The sequence below is a fragment of the Triplophysa rosa genome, linkage group LG11, assembly GCF_024868665.1.
Source record: "Triplophysa rosa linkage group LG11, Trosa_1v2, whole genome shotgun sequence".
NCBI classification, from domain to species: domain Eukaryota; kingdom Metazoa; phylum Chordata; class Actinopteri; order Cypriniformes; family Nemacheilidae; genus Triplophysa; species Triplophysa rosa.
This window is the reverse complement of record NC_079900.1, coordinates 4,096,143-4,123,332: the sequence shown is the minus strand read 5'-3', so window position 1 is coordinate 4,123,332 and position 27,190 is coordinate 4,096,143. Positions and strand designations below refer to the sequence as shown.

Here is a 27,190-nt window from a genome sequence, read left to right as displayed (position 1 = left end):
ACTGCCGTTTTTAAAAACCACAATCTGCTTTAAGCCTTTGTTTTACACACACGCATTATTTTATAGTGATAGATATGCTATGCGATGCACTTGAGATTATTTTATACTATGACTCAGAACAGATATGAAATGAGAACTGATGGCCTTGCCAAATGATTCATTCATTTGAATATTCGTTTTTTCAGAACCCCACAATACATTTGTGGTTTCATCCCAGAAAAGATAAAGTAATCTAGTAATATGCAGAAGGGTAGAGATTTGAGTTTTTTTTATAAAGCGTAAAAGTGTGCTCATTAAAATGGTACAGTCCTTCACTTGAATTAAAAAACTTGACACGGCCCTCGAGTATATAGTTTCTCACAACTGCCTTATAGCCTATCATTCTTTACATGTTAATGTGTTGCTTTCATTGTTCCAGCTTTTGATATTGATATTTGATTAATATTGATATTTTTGTGCAACCTCTAACTTTTTGGGTTAAAAAAACATTTTGGTATGAATCCCATGTGAAACCCATGGGATAACATGTGCGACATGTGGTGATATGTCTCCACATTTGTTCACATGTTGCACATACTGTATCATCCCGTGGGTTTTTACATGTTATCCTATATGTGTTTCACATGGGATTCTCACAAAAATTTTCCAAAAACACACATTTCACATGTTTTTTTGCCTATGTTAAACACATGTTGTACACATGTGATCTTTTCTGTAAACATTTTCAAAAAAATTAAACATGTTTTGCTTTCCACAGAAGAAAGAGTCATAGACAGGTTTTCAGAGACATGAATAAATGATGACAGAATGTATATTTTGGGTGAACTATCCTAACCTTCAGAAGAACATGAATGCGAATGGCTTACATGCAGAATTCAATGCAATAAATTTGATGCATATGTAACACAATATGCGTCTCTGGTTTTATTTGGTTTCTCTTTAAATTCAGTTTTTTAACCAGCGTGGGAGTTCACAAGCTTATTTGTTATTGCTTGCACAAAGTTACAAATATTACCAGTAATACAAACATTTTAATGCATTATGTCATTCAGAGACACTCGCAACAAAACGTTTCAACTGGAAACAAAGTAAGACACTTACTGAACAAGTGGTGTAAACTGAAGTCTCTGCTCTTTGACATATTCTGTTTGATTAAAGTCACACATTCATAGGGTGTGAAGTGAACGTATAAACAAGTCTACCTGTGGCTTGCAACCATCTTGACGCAAACAGATGACTAAGTGTACATTCTCAAAAACTGCATTGGCCTCAGTCGAGTATGTCTCAGATATATCTACCTTCATTGTTCAAAGATTTAATAAAATCATGATGTGTTTTGTTAAGGACACAGAAAAAATCTTCAGTTTATTCATTGCTGCATGAATAATTATAAATAAATCTACATTGTGTTTTGTATGTAGTGCTCATCGAAAGAAAAGTAGATAAAATATGCCACATGCTTATTTTACCACAGGCGATCAGCACTGATGATCTAAAAGATATTCACTTAGCGCCATCTACCGGTATAATGATGTAACGTCACTGAAAGAATCAATAAACCATTCTGAACAAGTTTAGTCCACTTGATTACTATAGGCAGGGGCGGATTTAGTGATTTGGGGGCCCTAGGCAAATCCATGTAGGGGGGCCCCAACTATGCGCCGTTTTTCTTTTACTGCAACCCTTATTTTTCTTCCTCCTCAAAGCACACAACTTTTCACCCCCAGTCAAAGTGACAGGGGAAAACTAAGCTTAATAAACACAGATAAATTCCCAAATTAAAAACATGGGGAAAAAATACATCTGCAGGGTTTTTCCTGGCTAAAAATGAGGCGGAGGTTGTGCAACCTGCGTGTAGGCCTAATGTCCCTTTAAGTGTCTTAACAAAACACTTATATTAACGTTCTAAAAAACATTTATGAAATGACAACTAATAAGTTATATAAAGCATTACATTTATTCAATCAAACAGAACAGTTGAAAATTATAATATGAGCCTTTTTATAAGATTTTTTAGCCCATAAATAACCAGTCTAACTAAATGAGCAAAGCTCAATCACACCCTACGTTCCCTTGTAGTTCACTGAGCTTTGAACGATTCACTGATCTCTTACATTATGTGTAAATGAATTGGTTCAAAGGAGTCATTTGTTTGTGAGTCTTTCTGATCGCAATGTGCGTTCATACTGGCGAACTCGCTGTGTAAAGTATAACGCTGATTCATCGAGCCAACTTCACAGCTAAAAATATTACAAAGATGTACAGCAAGTTCATTTTAAAACAGTGCGTGGTGATTGGTCGAATACTGCAAGCGTGGAATGGAAATGTAACTGAAATGTAACGCCTCTTACCATATTCGGAACATCATGTTCCCACGCAATTCTCCTGACAGGTGATAAAATGTCATCGGTACTTCCTTATATCAATTCGAGCCCGGAAAATGAAGATGATCAAGCCGATACATCAACTTTGCCAGCGCAACTTGAGCACGATGTAAAGGATTGGTAAGGTTTTATTAAAAAAAATATGATGTTAAATAGTTAAAAACTATAGCTAACTGTTTTACCTTTTATATACGATGTTATAAAGACTATAAACAAACAACCATATACATCATACAGAGTTTGTGTGAGATACAAACAAGCTCGGATTACAGCAGGGAATTGTAACATTATAAGCGCTTTGGCCTTTCTTGATCAACCAGTGTTACGCCACGTCTTGTCGCGACTCAACAAAGACAATAAACCCAAAATAAATAATAAATATAAAAAGACATTATAAACACGACATTTGTTGCCTCTAGTGGGAACATTATTAATGATTATTAGGACTTATGTTGTCTTTTTTCACGTTGCGCGCGTGTCTGCATTTGCAGATCACAAACACACGACAAACTCAACTCGTGTTAGTCCGTAACAAAGTCTTTTACAATAAAAATATACTTACAGGTTGCGAATCTGAAGTGCCAGCGAAGTTATAATGGTTAGAATGGCCCCACTTTTTAACCAAAGCTTTCGTGCACAGCCGGCCTTGATCTCTCCCAGGTTCATGAAGCAATCATCTGTGAAATGCGCTGCACAAACTTGAACATTCGGATTGTACTTTTCTGTAACAGTGTTGTAAATAAAATGTAACCATTTGTTTTTAGTTGTCTCATCTTTTGGCAGGGCAAACAAAGAGTCTTTCTTTTCGCAACGAAAAAGCGTCTCCGCGACATGGCTGCGGCGGTGACGATACAATGAGATTTACAAGTACACCCACCTCACTTGCGTTTAGATTTGGGCGGTCTTAAGTCAAATCATGTTACGAAGTGACGTACATTCGTCGGAGTGTGGTTACACGAGGCGTTTCAGGCAGGTCTGGGTTCGCATTTGCTTTTAGATAGAATGCATCTTTTGTTCCAACACTTTAATTTGTGCAATTTTACGTGTCTAATACATGCATGGGCAACTTATAACACACCAAAGACACAGAAAAACACGAATTTCCGCCATATGACCCCTTTAACGTGCAATGCAAGCACAACGCATATGACTCCCGTAAAATTACGCAAAAAAGATGAATAAACACGACGGATTTATATATTTTTGACGATCAATATTGATGTCTCGCCAATGTTAGCTGATGTTGCATGAATTTCTTTAAAATACAGGTTTAGAAAATCTGATTTTTTTATATAATCCACCGAAGTACTGAAAACCCTGATGTTACACACCCGGGACACCCCAGTACCGTAGGTGGCGATATACACCTAAACATGTTGGTTGCGACCCGCCATTAAAAGGAAAGAAGAAGAAGAAGGAGAAGAATGTTCGTTGATCGTTATTTACTGTTACTTGCAGTTGATGTGTTTTGTAAATATAGTTTGTGTTTTTGACTCAAAACAATTAAAACTTAATTTGTGGAAATTATTCAACATTTTACTGTGGTTGTTTTGTATGTTATTTTGCTTTAAATATAAAATTCCTAAATTATTTGTGTTCACATTTTTCATATTTATAAAAAATTATTTATTTGATGTTTCATTTATTGTTCACTGCTAACTGTTATGTTTACTTTCTAAATACAAACCTGGAAGCAATGTCTGGATTTAATAACATTTAAACAATAATTTTGTAGCATTAAAACATTACAAGTATTTATTGACATTAAAACTGCTCTCACTTAATCCTTGGTGTTTCGAGTCAGATCCGTGGGCGTGGCTTGTTGGTTTTGACTAAATCTTTGGTGTTTCAAGTCTTACGAAACCTTTACCCTAACCCCCACCCTAACCCTAACCTTGCTCTAACCATCTAAACTACCTATTATTATTAAAATTGATGAAAAAACACGTTTGGGTGGTGACGTCAGACTCGAAACTCCAAGGATTTAGTGAGAGCCATTAAAACGGTCTATCTTTGAATTTGGATAAATGTGAACTGCTTCCTTTAAAATCCTGCTCGGTCTCATTTTTATACAATATTGTACAAACATGTTTTTCTTTTTTTACTTATACTGTTTCTATTAAATATTATGGTTGTTATTGTTTATTCTGTTTTGAGTTTAAACGAAAAAAAAAGAGAGAGAGAGAGAGAGAGAGAGAGAGAGAGAGAGAGAGAGAGAGAGAGAGAGAGAGCGAGAGCCATTTAAAACAGCGCCGTTGAGGTCTGAATTAGGTGACGTATATCCGCTCGGGCCATATTTATGGACAGCATGAACATTTCAAGAACAATTTGGCAACAGACTGTACAGGACTGCTCAGACGAAAAACAAAGGTAACGGCAACTACATGACACACTCAGCGGGTTAACGGGGAACTCCAGACAAAAATGAAAATTCTCCCATTAGGCTTTTTTTACAAAGGAAATCAGCGTTGATGATCTTAAAGATACTGATCGCCCCCTACACTGTAAAAAATGATTTGTTGTTTTTTGTTGTTTCAACTTAATAAAATAAGTTACCATGTTGCCTTAAAATTTTAAGGTAGTTCAACTTAAAAATATTAGTCAACACAACGAGTTTGCAACAAATTCATTAAGTGAACTAATATTTTTAAGTTGAACTAACTTAAAATTTTAAGGCAACAAGGTAACTTATTTTTCTTATTTAATCATTTTTTACAGTGTACATGTAATCATGTAAGATCACCGAACGAATCCGTAAAAGATTCTGAACAGGTTTGGTCAACTGAATCAAGCAATGCGAGTTGACTCAGTGGAGCGTGGCCGTTGTAGTGTATATCGAACAATGAGAATGACTGAACAGGATCTTAATAATGAATTAGTCGGAGTAACTTACGACGAGGTACTGTATCGATTCAAACTACCTAATTTCAAGAGAATTCCAAGAGTAGGCTACAGACTTTATGAATTTTAGCACATTTTAATAGGCCTATCAGAATTTTTTTGCATACCCATTCTAAATAAACGTATTTAGACATATTTGTCTTTTCTGATAACCCCACAATAAGGGTAATAATATTCTACACCTGTATGAAATGTTCTTATTTCTTTTAGCATCATGTTATCATGAGGGCAGGTTGGGTTGAGCACTGAGCAGAGCCATTGAGAGAGAGAGAGAGAGTTGCGTCAACTCCAATGGAATAGTTTTTTCACAGCAATGGCGGTTCATGGAGCAACACAATAGCTCCCGGATGTTACTAGTAACGCACGGAGCTTCAGCAAAACAGATTTTTTTAAACAGAAATTTTACAAATTGTAACGAACTTTTAACACATTTAGAGACATCAGTCATTTAATGAATAAAAAAATGAAAGAAATGAAGCATTTATAGAGAAAACATAATTTCCTGGAACTATCTGAAGGCTCAATGAATCGCGTGACACATGACATTTTTTTACTTCCGTTGTCGCGACTCTCTCTCTCTCTCAACGGCTCTGGGATTGAGGGATGCTGTGCTGACCTTACTGGATGACCAACATCATGGGCGGAGATTCAGAGGATTTTGTCAAGTATTTATCGATCAGCTTGAGCTTTGGTCAACACACAGAGGGATGATCGAAACCACCATCAACCCCTTCATGTTTAGCTGAACTATCTCTATTCAAACACCTTTTTGTCTGCAGAAATGTGCTGATCTGAACCGGATTTAGGACTGGTATTCTTGAACTCTACAAGGTAGGTCTTTGTGTGGAGAAATTTGTGTTCACTAATAATTCAAAAAGAAAATGTCATTGGAACTAATATAGATAGTTTGCAAAACATTAACTTGATGTATTTATATATTGTTTAATATTAAAACTAATTGTATATTTTTGTTTATTATTTGTAATGCGTCAGTTTTTAGTGAAGGGTTTTGTTTTCCAAATCTATCATTTTAAAGTTATATTATATGGATAGTTATTTATGTACACTTAACTTGCATAAACAATATTGAAATAGAGGGCATTTTTTTAAATTATTTATACATTTAAGATGCAATACCTTATAAAAGTATGAATAGTATTCAATATATAAGATTATTTTAAATATGTACACCTAAAGAGTTATCTCTAAAGGGCCATACTGACATATAGTGTTCAATTTAATGGCATTCACAAAACAGCAGATATAATTGTATTGATCTTTTCACAACTAAACTGAAACCTCTACAGAATGTATTTATGTAATGTATTCGCATCGGCCTATGGTTCTCTATCTATACCAGACCAAACTAAATAAGCTTTTCTAATAGTCTTGTCTCATTGCATGCTAAAATAAAAATAAAGAGTATGCATCAAATTGTCAAAGTTTCTTATTTTTCTAAAGGTTACTTGAAGGTAAATGGATGCAAATCACCTGGTCAATGTTAGTGCTTATAGATCACACTTTTGAGATATCACATTTGATGTCATTTAAAATAGGAATGGCCTAATTTTCCTGGAAGTATATTGATAGTTACACTTTTGAACCTGTTTTTACATTTCATAATCCATAAAAGATTTTTGTGGACACTTTTTCATGCTTGTGAATCAATATGCTTGATTTTTTGTCTCATTTTTTCATTATCAATTTTTTTGTAATTTTTTTGTAATTTCCACAGCCCTGCTTTGAAGATAAGGTCCAATGATTGATTGAAAGAGGAACAATTTTATAAGCCCCTATGTCACTGGCTTTTCTTCCGGGAAACTGTTTCTTAGTGTGTTGGTCCATGTGAGAGTTCAAAAGTGTTCCTCCAACGCGTCCTCCAAAAACTCAGACTGTTTTCAAAAGCAGACGAGTCTCAACCAGGTCCTACAGAAGTAATGGGAAGTGTAAGAGCCCACCGCTACAGCATAGTTTCATCAGAGGAAGGCGGTATGAAGTTGTCGCCCATCGCCATGCAAAATGGCTACGGTAATGGAAAAGTGGGAGGCAAAGTGCCCACGGAACATCCAACGCAGAGCCGCTTCGTAAACAAGGACGGACGCTGCAACGTGCAGTTTATCAACATGAGACAGAAAGGTCAACGTTACCTGGCCGACATCTTCACGACGTGCGTTGACATTCGCTGGCGTTGGATGATGGTCATCTTTTGTCTCTCCTTCCTGCTGTCTTGGCTTCTCTTTGGAGTCATTTTCTGGCTCGTCGCGCTTTGGTCAGGCGACTTGGAAAATCAAGAGCAGATATGCATTTCAAACGTGGACAGTTTCATGGCCGCGTTCCTGTTTTCCGTGGAGACGCAGACGACTATCGGATACGGTTATCGCTACGTGACGGAGGAGTGCCCCTTAGCTGTCTTCATGGTGGTCTTCCAGAGCATTTTTGGATGCATTATTGACGCTTTCATCATCGGTGCAGTCATGACCAAGATGGCCAAGCCCAAGAAACGAAACGAAACCCTTGTGTTCAGTTATTATGCCACCATAGCCATGCGGGACGGCAAGTTGTGTCTGATGTGGAGAGTGGGGAACCTCCGGAAGAGCCACCTGGTGGAAGCCCACGTTCGAGCCCACCTTCTCAAATCTCGCACCACTGCGGAGGGCGAGTTCATCCCGCTGGATCAAATAGACATCGATGTTGGGTTCGACACTGGTATTGACCGTATATTTTTAGTGTCCCCAATTACCATCGTCCATGAGATTGATGAGGACAGTCCATTTTACGACCTGAGCAAACAGGAACTGGAAAGTTCCGAGCTGGAAATAGTTGTCATTTTGGAAGGCATGGTGGAGGCTACCGCCATGACCACTCAGTGTCGCAGCTCGTACGTGACAAGCGAAATCTTGTGGGGCCATCGGTTTGAGCCGGTTCTTTTCGAGGAGAAAAATATTTACAAGGTGGACTACTCACGGTTCGAGAACACCTATGAGGTGCCCAGCACTCCGCAGTGCAACGCTAGAGATTTGGCTGAAAAGAAGTTCATTGGGTCGAGTTCGAACTCTTTTTGTTATGAGAATGAAGTAGCCTTCATGGATAAAGAGGATTCAGAGGAAGATGATGATGAAGAGGAGCAGAGCAGCATTAGGAGAGACAGTGTGGCCTTGAAGGGATCCAATGTTGATGTGGTCACCGTTTCCAGTCAGGATACCTTACCTTTACAATTCACACCTTTAAGACAACAACCTGAAATGTGACTTGTGGATGATGATAAAGACTTTGGTCTAAAGGCTGTATAAAATGAAAGGCTGGGAGAAATAACTAAAATGGTGTCTCATAGCAGCACTTTGTTTTATTTTGAAGAGTAGCACACATTATAGACTATATAAGCTCTGTTTCGAAATCTAAAGATCTGTTTTACTGCTGACTTAGACAGGTGTATTCTAAGGCAGCAACTAACTGAAACTGGCCCTCATACAGTTACTGAGTTATTTGCAACGGTCCATGTAAGAAGCAACTTCATCCCAGATAGCACAGGTACATCTGTAAGATGTCTGCTAAAGATCTGGAAAACATCTTCTCTGAAAAACATCTGCTAAACATCTTAGAAAGAGCTTTTGGACATCCATTCTAAATCCTACACATCTTACAGACATCTTCTAGAGGTCTATATGACATCTGACAGCAGACGTCTCAGAGATGAACAAACAGCATCTGCCAGATGTCTTGCAGATGAAAATGCATCAAATAGATGTCTGCCAGATGTACTGTACGTGTGCTATCAGGGATGTGCACCAAAGAAGATAAAACTGCTCACATCACGTTGACAAGTTAAAGATGCAGCGCTCTAAATGCATAAATAATAGCCTAGTCATTTTTATTTGGAGCCTGTAATAAAAATGAGATAAGCAAAAGAAATGTTTTAGCCCTAAAAACGTTATTATTGTTTAAAACTCATTACAATGATGTCACAATGCAAGACAATTTTAAAAAAGCTTACATTAAAACCAACCTTCATATTTCCATGCACTTTAAAAAATGCAGGGTTATTTTTAACTCATGGTTGAGTCAAAACGGAACAAACCTACCCAACCGTTGGGTTAAATTAACCTAGAAAACGTTCATATTTAACTTAACCATGAGTTAAAACTACCCTGCATTTTGGGCTGAAACAACCCATCATTCATTTATAACCAGTTGGGTTTCACCCTTTTTGCCCTAACCATGGGTTGAAAATAACCCTTGATTTTAATATATTTTAATAATAGTAGTACGGCTAATGTGTTGTATTTTAACAGAAAAACATGGTTTATATAATAAAACAGGCTGTAAAAGAGCTGGTCTCTTAACTGTACAAAAGCCATCTCCCTCAAAAATATTTAAGATATTCACAGTGAATTATATAGTTAATATAGATAATAAAATTAAAATAATCAACAAATACAATAACACAATGCATTAAACAAGTGTTCCTTGTGTAAAAAGCTTTACACATAAAAGTTTGAATCAAAAGACTACTAGTCTAAGCAGTGATGTATAAAGTACCTAAAAGCAATACTTGAGTAAAAGTACAAATATCTTGCCAGAAAATTATTTTGGTAGAAGTGAAAGTAACCTTTTAGAATATGACTTGAGTAAAAGTCTTAAAGTATCAGATAAATATTGTACTTAGGTATCAAAAGTACTTTTTATATTAAATCTACTTAAATATTTAAAGTAAAGTTGAAGCAAACGTCTTTAATAAAAATGTTAAAAACAATAAGCGTAAAGATAAAAAATGGTGCTCACATAGAAATGCACAACTTTGAAAAAGCTCCTTCTCAAGCTCAGTAGTTTGATCAGGAACAACATGTTGCCAGATTGGTAAACTATAAAAATACAAGTTCAGAAACCACATCTTTATAACTTTACTTTATAACTTATAACTTTATAAAAGGATAGTTACCTCCCACCCCAATATTATCCCTCTTAGAGAACAACTTGGAACAAAATCAGAACGAATCTGTCTGGCCCTTACTTCTTTCTTTCCTTGCAATTCCCTTACAGTAACAACCCAGTCATGTGATAATTCATTGAAACTGAAAAATGTGCTGTTTATCTTTGCTTGTCTATTTCAGTTTCTATGCTTTTATTTTGTAGTAACGAGCATGCTTAGGGGAAATGTAACAGAATAAAGTATACATTTTGTTCAGGAAATGTAGTGGAGTAAAAGTGAAAGTCTGCAGAAATATAAAGACTCAAGTAAAGTACAGATACTCCCAAAAAATACTTAAGTACAGCACTTAAGTATTTTTACTTTGTTACATTACAACACTGAGTCTAAGCAACTATAGAAATCAATCTGAAAGTAAATGTAAAGTTTGGGAAAAGCATGTGTTGGCATTCCGTTATATAATAATGAAATTCATATATGTAGTGTTACTGCACTGTCCAGATTTGTTGGGCCACTGTTTATTTAAACATATACGTACATAACAAACTTGTGTTGGTTATGATGTGCTAAGATATCAGTATTGTAGCTGTACATCTGTGCTAATGCAGGGCACTTGAGGTTTCTTGAAGCAAACGTAAAGCTGCTCCATTACTTTTATTTATATACTGTACATGCCCTAGAGCTGGTCAACATCATCTCAGGGTTCAGATGAAACATGCATTCATACAACATGAAAAGTCAAAGAGATGTAAATCTGTACATCTTTGTAAAATGTTAAGAATGACATGCCCATAACAGTATGTGTTTTGATATACAGTATGTTCCAGAAAGAGAATAAAATCAAGAATGTTAAATCTGCTGCTATTTTGAAAAAAAAGAAAGATTAATATTTATATAGAGACATGTTAAGGGGGAAAGAGAGAAATGTGACTACTGTATTTATTTATTTATTTATTATTTTTTGTATGACATTGATGTATTATAGAACAACCCAAACAATAATGACTTTCAATGCTGGCGGGTTTGACAGTAGCGCACCGATATCTTCTGGGTTGCTTTATAACCTTATCTTTATATTTTTGTTCTTTAAAAATAAAAACAAAAACTGTAATCTATAACATTTGTGCAAAAGCAGCCTGTTCAAAAACTACTTCAAAAGGTTGAACATGAAACAATATGTTTTTTATATTAAAAGTTTGGTTTGATTATTTCCATTAAATCTTATGTTACTGGAAAATAAAATCTATCGCCAATCTTAATAAAAGTTACTGTAAGTATAAAATAAATTAACCTGCAGTGTGATTTATAAAATGCATTACAATATGTTGGGTTTAAAAAAATATCTGATAAATTATATAATCCTAATGAATACTGTTCTAGAATGACATCATGTCTTGTTGACATCGGCTAAAATGAATGAATGTCTTCTCTCTCATGTTGATTAACGAGTAAGTTGTCATTATGATGATCCAGACAACAGCTGATGGCTTGACTAATTTAAATCCCGACCACGGTTTGTGTGAAGCAGGACATCGATTGCGGAGGAGATGCAATGACAGCATTTGATTTCGCTCTGCTGAACGTCTCATTTCACCCCGAGGCATTTTTCCACATCATCCAGACACATGCTGTCTTTACTAGGAATGCATATGTAAAAGAAATAAAGTGTTTATTGATGAAGAATACTATAGCATAAGGAATAATTCCAGTTTGTCTCAAGACAAGCTACTTGAGAAAATATACGGGCAAATTCTTGGCTTCAACTGTGATTTATTTCTATGCAGGAGTACAGTCTGATAGAAAACTCACCCTCACTTTTAAACCAATAGTTCAAAGCCTTCATAATCAGGGCCGGATTATCCAATGGGCATTATGGGCACAGGCCCAGGGGCCCATGCGTGCTTGGGGCCCAGGCAAGGGGAAGAAAATTTCACATAACAGCGTTTACGCTATAACATTGTTTCTAAATGAGAAAATCTGTCTTTAGATTTAATCACTTTTACGAGCCATCTACCGGCTTTTGTTCAGAAGAAGCACATAGCGACAAATCTATCCACTTCTTGGATAACCTTAGTTTTCATTCAGAGGGAAAATGTCGCCAGTGCTGCCACGCGAGCGCGAGGACTCTCTTTCCCGGCGCAGGGATCCCTTCTCTCGGCGTCACTCTGTACAGTGAGTGGCAGGAAGAAGCACCACCGTACGACAGGTGACTCGTGAATAAAATGAGTACAAAACAGCGTTTCCAACAACCTGTCACTGTTATCGACTGTTTGGATATATAAACATGAACACATTTCATCAGTAAATATGCACATGGTTACCATGAGGATGTGTGAAAGAACATTTAACTTTAGCCGAAATCACCGCTTTTTATTGTGAGTTGTTAGGTGATGTCGCGTCATGAACTGACAACAGAAACTGAAAACACAGTATGTCAATGAAAACGGATTTATTGTTGCAAATATAGCCTAATGAGTTGATCTACTCTCGCGGCTGTCTTAAATCTTAAAAGGTAAGCGTTTTTTTACATGTATTTGGTGGTGTTTCCTTGCCAATTATGAATTATTTTATATTGATATAATGTTGATCAGTAACTGCCCTACTTTACCAATATTAAGCCTTCATTATTAGATAATCCTCAGTGCTTTTACATACATTGCAAAATGTTTACATATGCACAAATATGATGATGTCGTAATATATAGGCTAAAGAAGTATACTTATAATACTCGTTAATGCCGTTTACTGTACATTACATCTTAAATAAGAACATGAGTCGCAAGGTGCTTGTTATACAAATAAAGTTTAACAAATAGACAAATTACTCTTGTAGTATAATCATTGACAAAGACTGCCCATTTATTCTTAGAAAAATGAAGATGAAAATATTTGAAAATTGCAATTAAGAATATTCTCAAGAACTTTCTGTAATTTATCTTAAGGAAGTTCTTATATTTTCTCTTAAGAACAGTTTTGTAAATCCTGTTTGTGTGTGAATTATGGAAGAATCTGATAGAACTGAATTGATAGAGGTGTGGTATGTGTGCTGCTTGCATACAGTATGCTGGGAAATGTCTTAATATTGTTGTTGCTGGTCCAGAAAAGCATTGTTGCAATCATGAGGTGTAAATCCTGTATGATGGAGGATGTGTACATGTGTTGATATTGTCCTTCAGGTTGTGATCATAGTTTGTAAATTGTCAATGTAATCCTGTAAAAGATAGAGGTGTTTATACACAGTACCCTATAGGCTAATTTAAAACTTTATTGTGTGCATGAGTGTGTGTAAGGGGGGACCCATAAAACAATTGTGCCCAGGGGCCTCTGAATTCTTAATCCGGGCCTGTTCATAATCCAAACGCTTAGAAAAATGACAAGAGGTAAAATGAACCAGCTGTTTCAGTCAACAGATTAAACAGTGCAGTATCAGATCAAGTACATTTCATCTCATCATATTTTTTGATGAATGTGTTTGTGAGATTATCCCATCTCTTCCAAGCCCTGCAGGTCAAACAATGACAACCAGTTTATTATAGAGCAGAATTTATAGCAGCGCATGATGGGTTTCAGCTAAAAACCAAATGAGTTTAAGGATTTGCATCAGTATGTTTCTCACTTTTACCTTGACATTTAAATTGATCATGCATCTGATTTTCTCTCTAGGCTCTATGGACCGACACTCTCTGAGTGAGGGACATTGACTGAATAACGATTACATAAAGCAGTTTCCATTAAAGAAATTCATTCCAGAATGAAAACTTTACTCACCTCCATGTCATTTCAAACCTGTGTAACTTTCTTTCTTATGCAGAACACAACAGATATTTTGAAGAATGTTGGTAACCAAGCAACACTTGCCTTCCATTGTACTGCGTGAACACAAAACCACCGAGACATTTCTTCTTTGGATGTTCCACAGAAGAAAGAGTCATATACAGGTTTTAAACGACATGAGGGTGAACAATAATGCTTTATGTTGCTGAAAACATGACACCGATGAATAAAACACAACTATTTATGGTAATAAAGAAACTCAGTCATTCATGATTTCAGGAAATTCAATTTTAATGACTTGTAAGATTGCAATAAATATAAGCATAAGTGAACTCAAACATTGCAAGCTAAGACAACATGTGTAAAGATGCATTCATCATAAAGTACAGTTGCGTAAAAATGTTTTATTTATTTTTGGAGGCATTAAAATCATTTTGAGTCATAGCAATACAAAATTCAACAATATTGAATTAAACTGACTTTAAAGGTCCAGTGTGTAATTTTTTGGAGGATCTATTGACAGAAATGCAATATAATATACATAACTACTGTATGTCTTCAGAGGTGTATAAAGACCTTTCATTATGAAGCGTTGTTTTTATTACCTTAGAATGAGTTATTTCTGTCTACATACACCGCGGGTCCCCTTACATGGAAGTCGCCATGTTGTTTCTACAGTAGCCCTAAACGGACAAACTGCTCTACAGAGCGTGTTTCGTAAATGCGTTTTCTCCTTCAGCAAAGAAGCAAAAACATGACAACGTCTTTGTCCTGTGTCAGCCACCGTAGTGCTTCAAAAGGTGGAGGATGGGTGGAGTGAGCCTTTGGTTGCAATTCTCAACCTCACCACTAGCTGCCACTAAATTTCATACTAGACCTTTATACTTCGGCAAAGATTTTTTACTGCTAGGTAAAGATAAACAAAATAAGAACCAACTGAAGAAAACACTTCTAAAAGAAAAAGATATCATGCAGAGCCAAACATTTGTCACAGAGTGATTCAAAGGAAACTTCAAATCAAGAGATTGAAAGCAGGAGGTCTGAAACTCTCGGTGTGGGGGCTTCAGGATTCACCTAAACTAAAACCAGACTCATTTTTTTGCTACTATCAGGCTGTGGTAGAGCGGCTTTACTATAATATGCAAGTACAGCGAGCTATCTATGAGGTATTCTGACGTTCTTCGCTGCAGGTCGGCATCTAACAGAAAGTCGCCCACCTCCTCTGTGCTCTGGTGGAAGTTGTAGACGTGACGGACGACCACCTTCCCCTGCTTCCGGGCCGATACGATGACCGTCTTCTGAAAGCTTACGCCGGCAAAGTCCGGACTCGAGGTAGCGGGTGTGACGATGATGCGTGGACGTCCCCCGTCAGTACGAGTGGGCTGCATCGATCTCTCGGGGTAAGTTGATCTCACGCTCAGTGGAAGCCACCGTGGCGAGAAGAGTGCGTTCCACGTCACGCGTTTGTTGGCGTCATGGCCGCTTGGTCCGAGCTGAGTCTGGAAACTGAAGCTACGGTCATCTCGCGTAGGGTTGTTTATCACCCACGGGGAGCCCCATGCGGGTGACAGGTAGTTACGTGGCGTAAAGAGGCTGCAGTTGACGACAAAGTACTTTGCCAGCTGCACGGGTGAGGCTGCGTGGAATTGGAAGGCCAGGAAGAGCATGTTGCGCACCGATTCGTAATACTTCACCATCAGCGATGACTTCTTCTGAATGTGGAACAAATGCTGGGGCGATATCATTGCATAACGTATCGCTTTGAGCGCGTTCTCGGCTGTTGCAGTTGAAGGCTGGTTCTGGTTGATCCAGGTCTCCAAAGCTTCGTAAAGCTCCAGTTCGCTCTGAAGGACCAGATCTGAACGCTGCAGCAAACTGAGCAATAGTTCCTCTCCGACAGAACTCCACTCTGCACTTTGAAGAACGGATGAAAGATTCCAGGAGAGGTACTGCAGACAGCTGTTTTGTAGAGCCACGTCCCCGATCTGCATGGCGTACTGGTACCAGCCAACCACATGACCTGAAGGGGAATCACTTGATAGGTGTTGGGTCATGTATTGGGTGAGGCCCTGTTGAAGGTCCCATACGTGGTACTTGCTGGCAAGCTTGTGTAAAGCGATGGCCTGGTTCAGACGCACTGTGATGTCGCCACAGTATAAATACCTGGACAGAGAAATAGCCAGAATGTAAAACTCAGCAGGCTTTCCTAATTTTGCCAAGTGAGAGATGCGACATCATTGTTGACCCTGGGACAACATTTTAATCAACCAATTGGAATTGAGGGAAAAGTCTCCAATTCATGTTTAAGCTTACAACCAGGGTTAGGGGCTTATACTCCATTGCTCTTCATCAGAGATAAGTTACTGTATGGTTAGTGTTAGGTGTGGGTATAGGCTTTTTTTTTTTTTACAAAAAATGTTACAAAAAAGTTGTTCCAGGGTCAACAATTTATGTATGCGTCACTTGGCAAAATCAGTTTGAGCATCTAAAACATTTTCTCGGGTTAATTCAAATCCATGGTTGGGTACAATATGGACAAATTTGGGGATTTAAAATAACCAAGTAAAAGGCCTAATTTGACCAACCATGGGTTGAAACAACTCAACATTTAAACCCAGCAGTTGGGTTTGTCCATGTTTTACCCAAACATGGGTTGATTCAGTCCATCACTTTTTTTCATTACCTAAATAACACTAGAAAACGTTGGGTTGTTTTCCACATGCGTTGGGTAAAACATAGACAAATTTATTTAAAGTTTATTTCTATATTTATTTATCTATGGACAATGCACAATGGAAAATGTGGCAGGTTTAGCCTGAATTGTATTTTACCTATAGTTTTAGCTTCATAACCTAAGAAATGAGGATAATGTGTAACACGACACTGGCAAAGCCTCATATTTATCAGTGGAAATGCACAGGTGTAAATCTGCTAAAAATAAAAACCTTCTTATATATTATAATGGATTCAATGGTTATAACAGGAATTGTATTGGTTTTAATGGAAGCTATAATGGCCTCTATAGGACTCTGCACTGGTAATGTGTTGGGTTCTTTATTGGGATGTTACCTGGTGGACAGGAACCAACACAACACCACTAGAATAAGACTCAAAACACACTACATAAAGTAATTTTGGAATAGGATTAATGGTAAACAGCTGATGGTTTATAATGGCATTTGTACTAGAAACCATAAGAATTTGCTTCGTTATATACACACCTGATGAACTTGTCAAAGACATTTGCACACTCGGCAGACTCTCTGAGAACCAGAGCACTTGAGTTACGTGTCTGAAGCAGCTCTTCAAACACGTCGCTCTGGAGGGTCAACACCAGCGAGTGGACCTGGATGACTTTCACCTCGTCTGTCGTCTGAACACGTAAAGTGACGTCACTGCCGTTCCCGTGGGTCAGCAGGGCCTCCATGCGCTGCACCAGCGCCATTGAATGGTTGATGGTTGCAGAGCTGATCTCCAGAACCGTCTCCTGCTTCGATGCAGCTACAGGACACGTGCAATATTTAAGAGAGGAACAGGATCACTCGACATGACATGAGGAGCAGAAAGAGTTTTACATATTCAAAAACAAGAAAAACTATTTTTACAATATGCTATTTTATGTGCATAATTCAAATTTTATTAGAGTTGTATTTTAAAAAATATCCTTGAAGAATAAAATATTTAAATATTTTCATTTATCCAGTGGCTTTACACAAATCAAATTACATTCAAGGTATGCCTCTTTTCATTATGTGTGTTCCCTGAGCTCAAACCAAGAACGCAGATGTGTTGACCATATGTATAGTAAAATATAATTATTACAGAACTAATAAACCAATATAAATATGTTTTAGGTTTAGCTTTTCCTTCTTTATCTTTTTGGGAATAAAAAATTGTGGCTTGAAAAGCAATGCTGTTTCAGCTCCCAGAGGCACTTTCAGCATGAAAAGATTCTCGGTTCAGGCTTCATTCTGTCATATGAAAGAAGGAAAAGAAAAAAATGACAAGCTTGAATACAAAATTCATTAGGACAGATGCAAGAAGAAAGATCTTGTTAGTGAAAGCCACTGACTGCTGCTCTTTAAGCCATGTCACATGTGTATTCATGCACCGGCTTCATCACTTCAGTCTTTTGAAAGCTTCTGCATCTTTATGAAAGATGAACTGTTACAATACGTTTTTTTCCATCTAAAGCAAATCTTGGTGGCTTAGCAGGAGGTATTCAGCTCGGGATAGGTTTGTGATCTTATTGGCAAAATGAATCATTCCCAAGCTTTGCCGTAGAACAAGATTTCTAAAATATACTGGAGGTATCTACTCTCGTACACCAATATTAAATCAAAAACAGCCAGTTTATCATTTACAGCATGAAATTTAACACTGAGGAAGTTTTTGCTTTCTGCATAACACAATAAGATGTTACGCTGGAAGCAAGATGCCTGCACACACTCCAACAAACAAACAAGAACAAAAACATGATCTTACCTCCATTCACTGACACCATCAGAAAACAAAACACAACACAGAGGTCCGTCAGACAGATCACGCCGAACAAATTCACCATGTTTCGTCCTGTATTGCCTTTTTTACTTCTATCTACTTTGCGGTTGGGTATGCGATGCCCTGTCTCCCTGTCCCACAGTCTTTATGTAGGACGCTGAGCATCTCTCTGCCTCATTGATTGGTGGAATCCGGCTGGGCCGTTGCTATGACGACGGCTTTGATGGAGAATTTCTTCTCTTTCAATGTTACATGATATCGATCTGTGTTTGGAGTGAAGTGGGATGCTGCCTACACATTCTCTCTTTTCTTTGGGTATCTTCTTTTGGGTATAAACGAGGCGAACATTATTGCACTAAGCTGTCTCACACAAAATATATTTCTAATGAGTAAGGCATGTGAAGAGAAGAGAAACACACATTCTACATAATTTAATAAAATTACATTAGAAAATGAATTAAAGGGAAAGGATACTATTGGGCTTAGTCATAACAAAGCTTTTTGTTAACATTGGTGTGAAATAACAACAAAGCATGACTGTAAACACTAGAATTGATGTTGGTGTACATCACTTAACATGTTTTTAAAACTATAAACATTTACTGATCATTTTTGCATTCATTTGATTTTTTTATATTTATATAACGTTTCTTTAAATTGTGCATAATCATTTGACAAATATATTAACTTATATTAAAAAAATGTTTCACTGAAACCTTTATTAGTTTTATGTCATGTTTGGATTATGAGTCATACACAGTTTTAAGGGACCAAGTGTGTGTGAACATACTGCGCATAACAGAAAAAGTGTGAACTTTATATTTTCGGCTCGCACACCCACGGTCCTGCTTAGCCCTTATGTACAAGAATCTTACATTGTATTCCAGAGATTAAAAGATTGAAACCTTTTAGATAAAAAAAAACACTCATTTTGTCTACTTGCCACAAATATATTTGAGAAAATGCATTAATACAGCAAAGGTAGCAAAAAAAGTACACAATATACACGATATAATAAAAACACTACATCATCGTGTGTAAATGTTCACCGCCTGTCCTTCTCATTTTTATCCATCCGTTTCTTTTTCATCTGTCTGTACAGCTGCACTACTCTTTCTCTCTCTTCCTCCATTATTCTCTTCCTCGCCATAGAGGGTTCAGTCACAGACACGGGACTGTGACCCAGGAGGGAGTTCAGAAGAAGACCTTTGTACGCCCCCTGGAGGTGTCATCAGGATGAGAATTGTTTAAAACATTAAAGGCCATAATGCCAAAATGCCAGGACAGATATTTGAGAAACAGTTACCTGAGGTTTGACTGTGGCTTTCTTTGGTTTCACTATCAGTGACGGTGGTGCCATGGCAACCTCTCCAAACTGGACTTCATCTTTAGGAGAAATACAAATCAAGCTCAGTATGTCTCTGTATATTTCCATTTTTCTGTATATTTCTATTTGCTCTGCGGAATTTGATCCAGTGAAACTAATACAAACCTGTAAACATCTCTTCCTCTTCACGCTTCTCCCGCTGAGCTAACTTTTTCTTTTCTTGCTGTAGTTTTGCTCTACTGCACCTAAATAGAAAAAGAGCAAATTGTTTGTGTGTTTATCTGCACCACTTACAATAAACAAAAGTCAATTTAAGTCCATTTTTACGTTACAAGCGTATATAAATGAAGCAATAACACAGATATAACTTACGCTCTCCTTTTCGTAGTTTTTTCTTCCTCTGTCTGTTTTTCATGTTTCTTCAGCTCCTTCTCTGGTTTCTCTATCTCTGGCTTTCGGTCTATCTGGTTGTTGGTGAGGAAGAGAACATGCTCGCTTTCCTGGGTCATGCGGTGGACGTAAGCTTTCTTTGACTCCCCTTTCCTTTTGCGGAAGTGTGGAACTGGAATATCTCCTTGCTCTCCTGGTTTTGGCTTAGAGGCTAAAATAATACAGGCATGATATGAGCAAACATCATGATGCTACCATGTGTGTTGTCCTCGCCTCTGGCCATGTCCTTCAGTTAGTGACCCACAAATAGAGTATGCAGACAGAACCCAGACAATAGCGGGGTGTTGTTTGTGTAATGCATACTACAGAACAATAGATAAGCATTGTACCCTCAATCTGTCTGGGTGTGTGCAGGACCATTTTTTCACCCATTTTTTAATATTTATTTATGCATTTTCTTTATTGAATACTTAAACATTTGTCTATATTAAACCAACTCTCCATTTACTATTAATACATTTCAACAGCTTAATCATCAATCCAACATAAAAATATGATTAACACAGAAGTATCGGAGACACTGTACTAAAGCTCTTATATCCCATATTGTATTTTAAATGTAAAAGAATTGTTTTAGCACCTTTTTTCCTATGTCGTGAGCCCATTTTCATCATCTCTTTACTCTTCATGATTTCTCGCAAGCGTTGGGGGATCTGCTGGAGGTGGTCATCTGATGCTGGGTTAACATGGTCTTTTGACTTCTTCCTGTAATAAAACACAAGGCATTTTAACATTGATATACAAATGTCATTGCAGTTGACAGCCGTGTCAGAATGATGTTTCTCACCATGTTAGACAGTAAAAGAAAACTTCACATACGGTTACCCAAGAAGGTCAACTAAATCAGAATATAATCATATTAAAAAGGTATAATATTTCAAATAACCTTTACTATGTTCTTAATGCTCACGAGTACAAACAGCATGATACTGAGTGCCCACAGTAGTTAACGTTACTTAGCATGTTTTCCTTCCTTCATCAGTTTAACAACAGTATCTCGGTGTATTAAAATCGTACTTTAATAAACTAGATTGCCCTAAACCTCTTACCTCTTCTCTTGCTTCTGTTGCTTTTGTTGTTTGTCTGTTTTCATTGTGTAGTTTTATATTTAAACAACGTTTCTCCTGTTTGTTGTAAACTCATGTGGTCTGTTATTCTTCTTCTGCTGCTGCACGGTGAGCGCAGAACATCAGCGCGTTACTGCCGCCTGTCGGCAGAACATTGGCACAACACCTTCAATTCGACTATTTGCGCTGTAGTCCAGTCAAAAAATACAAATATAAGGACTTTTTTGTATTGTACTTTAAATCAAACACGTCCTTATTCATTTCCTTTGCAGGACATTGCAAATGCACAAATGCAAAGGTTCATAATCTTGACCAGCACGCATGGGCGAATTTAAAAGATTTAGAGGCATAAACATGCATTTTGCATTATTATTAAAGGTATTTCAAAATGTTCTTAAAATATTATTAAATATTTTAAAATGTAACAATATTTATTATGAATATGTATATAAAAATAAAAGAACATGAAATAAATAAAATGTGTATATTTATGAATATATTTAAAAAAGATGTAGAACACTTACATTATCATTTAAAATATAATTACATTTTATACATTAGCAGGTCAAGTCATATTAGCCAATGATCAGTTTTCTAAAGCCTACATACTCAATACTCCCAAAATCAGCTGACCAAACTTTTCCAGAAGCTGGGGACACCCGGATGACCCTCAGTCTCCACCTAAAGGAACAACACGGCCTTTGAGTCCAGAAAGCAAAGAGAAAGATTGTTGACACATTGAGAAGGCCCTGACTCACCGTTTCCTCAGAAAGCTCCACTCCCAGGTACACACAGTGACCCATCCACATAGCAGCCTCTTTGTCACCTGTTTAAACGCTTGTTCCCTAAATATGCTGTATTTTATACTGTACGTTTGCAGATCTTCATTTAACCGCATGTTTTTCCAACGTGAAACGGACGTTTTTCACAAGGGTTGAGTTAAAAACATGAAGCGGCGAAGCAACAAAGGCTTCAACATGTAAAGACACCTAAATATGAATGACAGTATTCTACACTTCTAGACAAAGTAATTTATGGCACCTCCTTACCCCCTCCCGAGAGGGGCTCATTCCAGGGGGCATGCTGGGAAGCGTCAGTGAGGAAGGGGAAACACACACCATGAGAGGTCATCAGGTTTCACCCAAGCTAATCCAAGTTTGGAAGGAGTTTTTACGACTGGCGGAGCACTTGTGACAGTGATATGTCTAGGTGCTGGTGTATTTGGACACACCGGTGGATGGTTTGAAACATCAGACCTAAAGCACATTCACAACATATGTGACTCATTGTTATGTGTACCTGCTGCCTTCACCTTCTCCACTTTCTTCTGTCGGTGATGTAACGTTTGTGCCAAAGACAAGTTCATCCTGAACTGCACCTCTGTGTTTAGGAGGTTTGGAGTTCTGGAAAACCTGAAAGATCACAACAATTCCGATTTTACCGTTATAATGTGTGCTTGGTCCAAAACTGACCTTCCGTGATTACAGTGTTTGGCCACTTTACTCCATTGAGTCAGAGTTACTGACAGACATACCGAGTCAGCGTTGACACCGTGAGTCACTAAATCCACAATACCTCCAGAAAATGTGAGGTAGCTTTGTCTATGAGCTTATCTTATCCAAAGCAGACGCGTGGGATATTTATTGCCAGCTCAGCATCACTGCTGGGACAGTCTGGAAATAAACCTTCAGCAAAATAAAATAAGATTCTAACATGGGCTAGTCATCCCTAAATAACAACATCACTTCACAAATTCAATTCATACGCCGTTTGGAGTTTATGAATAAGATCATATGCAACATTAGGCATAGGCTAGCATTTAAGCAAGCTAGTGTCAAAGCAAATGTTTATGGCCACTCTTAGAAAGATTTGATCAGTATAACTCTTTTAAATAAAACTACTTTGAGTCTACTTTTTATGTACTTTTTAGAAACTAGTTGTGTACTCTGCTACACTTAAAGTATACTCAAAAGTACAGATTTATAAACTAAAAAGTGGGTCAAATAAGTTTCAAGTACTGAAAAGGTTTAAGTAGAACTAGTACTAGGAAAGTACATAACGTTGGGCTGTCACGACATTCAATTTTCACACACGATATCGTGGCCTAAAGGATTTATGAAAGAATGTGCAACAATAATGATAATTGTGGTTTTTAATATCACTGCAGTTTTTGTCAATACCGGCATATTGTTACACCCCACTTAAAAATATACTTGTACTTTGTCTTATTAACTAAATAAACTTGAAGTATACCTGTTTTTTTCTAAGGGCACTTATATTTAGCGTTAGCTATCAGCTTTGATTCACTTGACACAAACTGTTGTCTCTTAGTATGCATCCTCCAAGCTGTAAAGTTCATTCCAGAAGGTTTCGGCAACGTCTTTCTCTTTTGTCTTTCTTTTTAGATTCAGCTTTCAAATCTCTCCACGTCCTCTCTGAATATAGACATCCACAGGAATGCTTCAACCGAGTCAGTTTTGCTTGCTGTGCAAATAATAAATATTCCTGCGTGCTTGCAACTTCATTTAAATGGATTCTTTATCTTGGCCCGTGGCGTCCCTTAATTCATAAAATGATTTCATTTCTTAAAATAATCTTGAGCTAATATTTGCAGATGCTAGGGAAGGGATTTGTGGTGAAAGAAAGCACAGGACGAGTCAGGGCTCTGAACGAAGCCTCCAGATACGGGCCTAAAATGGGCCGCTGATGCAAAACCTGAAAGACTGTCTGCAATCCAACGCACAACCATATTATCTCCCAAACTGTGTTCTTCCGGAAAGGTTAAAAAGATGGCATTTTCTTTTAAATACAGCCAATGTGTTTATGTGTATATTGTCCGTTTGTGTTGAATGTAAATGTGATATAAATTGTATTTACCAGGAGGTGGTTCATTACCAAACATAGGAAGCCGCTATAATATGCTGCAGTCTCACCGCTGCTTTTTTCAGAATATTCATTGGCACCAGGAAAGTTATTAGCAATAAATAGTTGTCGTCACCGTGTGAGGTCTCAGAGAAATGATACCTCTGTGTGTGTCCTTACACTTTTACACATGTGCTCACATTCACATTCCAGGTTTCATACAGATGGTGCAGAAGCTCTGGAGCCAGGCTGTCTTAGCCAGAGTCTCATGTCCACTATTCCCTGTTTGGGACCCGTCAAAACCAACTGCTGACAGAAAAACATCCATCAGTTAAATGAAATTCTGAGTTTGGGTGGATTTCACTTTCACACATCACCGGTTATTTAATCTTTGAAGTCAAATTATATACTGTACACTGTCATTAAAACGTTTCCTCATACACAGGTTCATTTCAACCCAACCGTGTGTTTATCAATGAACTATGCTGGGTTGTTTCAACCCTTTGTTGGGTCAAAAATAAACTTTTGAGGTGTTTACACTGGGTTCACACCAAACGCGACTTAAGCGTTTTGCGCGAGTAAATTACATACAAAGTCAATGCAAAGACGCGTATAGACTTGAATGCGAATGACGCGAATCGGGCGGCGCGATTGCCGCGAACGCGCGTCAATCTCGTCTTGAAAATATTTGTCAGATCGCGTCACTCACTCGAAAATAACGAACTTTTCGCGTGGAACGCGATTGTTCGTGTTTGGTGTGAACCTATCTTAAGATGTAACGCTGCCTTCACATGCTCTCGGAAATTCGATAATTGCCACTTTAACCCGGAAGTAACGTCTGGATTTAGTAACATTAAAACTATTTGGTAACATCAATATTACTATTGATTAAGTAGCATTAAAACATTACAAGTAACTGTAGAAACATTAAAAGAGCACTGTTAATAAATTATTTCCAGGTTGAAGTGGAAATTATCGATTTTCCGAGAGCAAGTGAAGTTAGAACCCAGACGTTACCCATCAATGGGTTAATCCAGAATCGTGGGTTAAAGCAACCTAGCATAGGTTAGTTTACAAATCAACGGTTAGGTTGGTTATTTTTTGACCCAATGTTGGGTTGAAAACCCCCCAGCTTTTTTAGAGTGCTCCCTCTCCTTACATTTTATATTTTTAGTCTTAAATATAGATTTAAAATATATTTTTTGCTTAAAAGGTGTAGAGAAAATTTGATTCAGACAGAGTTTACCAGCAATAAAAAAAACAGTCAGATTACAAACTTGACAATTTCTGTTAATTGAGAATTGAGAAAAGTGCAGTAATTCTGATACCATGTGTTGTATGTTTTTTTTTCATAATAATGTCTCTTTTCTTCAGTTACTACTATCTTAATGCATGTAAAGCTGCTTTGCAGCAATGCAAAATTGTTGAAATAAACAGGAAGCAGGAAACACAGTTTACTCACCTGTCTGAGATTTCTACTCTCTGGTTCCTTCCAGAACTTGATTTACTCCTTAACAGAAAGCATTCCCCGTATCATGATTATGGCTTATGTGAGTTTATTGAAATGCAATGAGGTCTAATTTGGCCAGGTGACAAAGTTTGCATTGATTCTGGCCTCACTTACTCACAACAGTAGTGGATGGAAATACTTGGTTTCAACTATACTCAGGGTCTGATAAGAGAATGTGCCAGGTAGTGAATTAGTGGCACTGATCCATGTGCAAATTGGAGGTAATTGTGAGGCTCTTTGTCTCATAAAAGCTTTCTTTGATACCACTTCAGTACTGTTTTAACCTCTGGGCTCTATGCCGTGGTTGCATGGCAGGTAATTTCTATACAATCTGAGACACAATAGACTCCACTTACAAATCTTCCCGAGCTTCCAACAAATTATAGGATTATTGGTAGATGGCCATTGGTAACCGAACGCGCCAAGAGTGATGAATGATGATTCAACACAGAACAAACAGACCGGTTGTCTCATAGTGTGTGCATGTTTTTCCAATCAGTTTTTGTCAGATTAAATCCTGTTACGCAAATGATTTACGAGAAGAGATGTTTATGTTCTAAACTTTATTACAAGATCAGGTGTTTTGAATCGACTTTATACAACTATGTCATTATTTTAATTAGGTATTGTGTAGTACAATTTCACAAACAATCATAATAATAAGATGGGAATTTGTTTGGAAATTGTTTTAATTAAAATGGGAAAAGGATATCAGGATGAGCGTTTTCTGTTGAGACAGCAACATAAACACGTGACCAGAGATATCCAGATTTTCCCTTTTATATTTAATTTCCTGTATTTCATGTCTTATTCCCTTTTATTTTTATATTCCTTTACTCAATTATATTTCATTATACTTAATTTCTTTAATCCCCCTCTCTCCTTACATTTTATATTTTTAGTCTTAAATATACTCTGTAGATTTAAATTATATTTATATGTTTATTTTTATTGTATTTAAAAAATATTTATTTATTTTAAATATTTATTATATTATGATTTTTCTATTTTAGTTTTATCATAAATATATACTTTAGATTTAAATTATTTGATAATTCTCTACAGTCTATAGAGAGTAGTATACTTATATAACTGTGCATGTGACAAATAAAATCTTGAATCATCTGGAAAACCTGCAAACTTTCACTACAGAAACAGAACACGCGTCCGGTTTCCAGCACCTGAATATAAAAAAACAACGAAATCATTTAGCTGCCAAAGCGAGAACCAGACACGGAGCAAAACCAGACCAACAGAAGCTACAGAGCCAAATCAGGTCACACGCCAGCGCACACCATCAGTTCTCACCACCACGACACAAACAAACACACAATAACTAAAAAGAAACAACAACCATCATTGTGTTGTAGAAAATGAGCAAAGCTTACACCAGACAGACTACTGTATGACTCGCAATACAAAACAAACATTATGACAGGGAATAATGAGACACGTCAAAGTTTTACTCCCTCCCCTGTTGCTTATGATTCA

The 27,190-nt window shown here is 37.2% G+C and overlaps 3 protein-coding genes across 3 annotated transcripts; 1 reads left to right on the top strand and 2 right to left on the bottom strand.

Annotated features, from left to right (window-relative positions):
- Window positions 1-7,222: 7,222 nt before the first annotated feature.
- Window positions 7,223-8,533, top strand: kcnj2b (potassium inwardly rectifying channel subfamily J member 2b). Its single transcript, XM_057346037.1, has one exon. It carries the CDS (start codon window positions 7,223-7,225, stop codon window positions 8,531-8,533), a length of 1,311 nt encoding a protein of 436 aa, XP_057202020.1.
- A 5,731-nt stretch (window positions 8,534-14,264) lies between these two features.
- On the bottom strand, window positions 14,265-18,645 carry btbd17b (BTB (POZ) domain containing 17b). The gene is made up of 3 exons (XM_057346131.1): window positions 18,469-18,645; window positions 17,205-17,484; window positions 14,265-16,146 (listed from the first exon to the last, which is right to left on the bottom strand). The coding sequence occupies exons 1-3, from the start codon at window positions 18,545-18,547 to the stop codon at window positions 15,075-15,077; spliced, it is 1,431 nt and encodes a 476-aa protein (XP_057202114.1). The 5' UTR covers window positions 18,548-18,645; the 3' UTR covers window positions 14,265-15,074.
- Window positions 18,646-18,951: 306 nt separating this feature from the next.
- ccdc137 (coiled-coil domain containing 137) lies at window positions 18,952-21,445 on the bottom strand. The gene is made up of 6 exons (XM_057346393.1): window positions 21,310-21,445; window positions 20,841-20,965; window positions 20,183-20,411; window positions 19,976-20,055; window positions 19,790-19,869; window positions 18,952-19,702 (listed from the first exon to the last, which is right to left on the bottom strand). Exons 1-6 carry the CDS (start codon window positions 21,351-21,353, stop codon window positions 19,529-19,531), a joined length of 732 nt encoding a protein of 243 aa, XP_057202376.1. The 5' UTR covers window positions 21,354-21,445; the 3' UTR covers window positions 18,952-19,528.
- Window positions 21,446-27,190: the final 5,745 nt, after the last annotated feature.

Bases quoted from the DNA above. Each gene is read 5' to 3' on its own strand.
- kcnj2b (XM_057346037.1), top strand. From the start codon at position 7,223: ATGGGAAGTGTAAGAGCCCACCGCTACAGCATAGTTTCATCAGAGGAA.
- ccdc137 (XM_057346393.1), bottom strand. From the start codon at position 21,353: ATGAAAACAGACAAACAACAAAAGCAACAGAAGCAAGAGAAGAG. The intron at 20,412-20,840 runs GTGCTAAAACAA...GTATTATTTTAG, and splicing joins CTCACGACATAGGAAAAAAG to CCTCTAAGCCAAAACCAGGA. The intron at 19,703-19,789 runs GTAACTGTTTCT...TGACACCTCCAG, and splicing joins AAGCCACAGTCAAACCTCAG to GGGGCGTACAAAGGTCTTCT.
- btbd17b (XM_057346131.1), bottom strand. From the start codon at position 18,547: ATGGTGAATTTGTTCGGCGTGATCTGTCTGACGGACCTCTGTGTTGTG. The intron at 17,485-18,468 runs GTAAGATCATGT...CGTGTCCTGTAG, and splicing joins GATGGTGTCAGTGAATGGAG to CTGCATCGAAGCAGGAGACG. The intron at 16,147-17,204 runs GTGTGTATATAA...TTCTCTGTCCAG, and splicing joins GTCTTTGACAAGTTCATCAG to GTATTTATACTGTGGCGACA.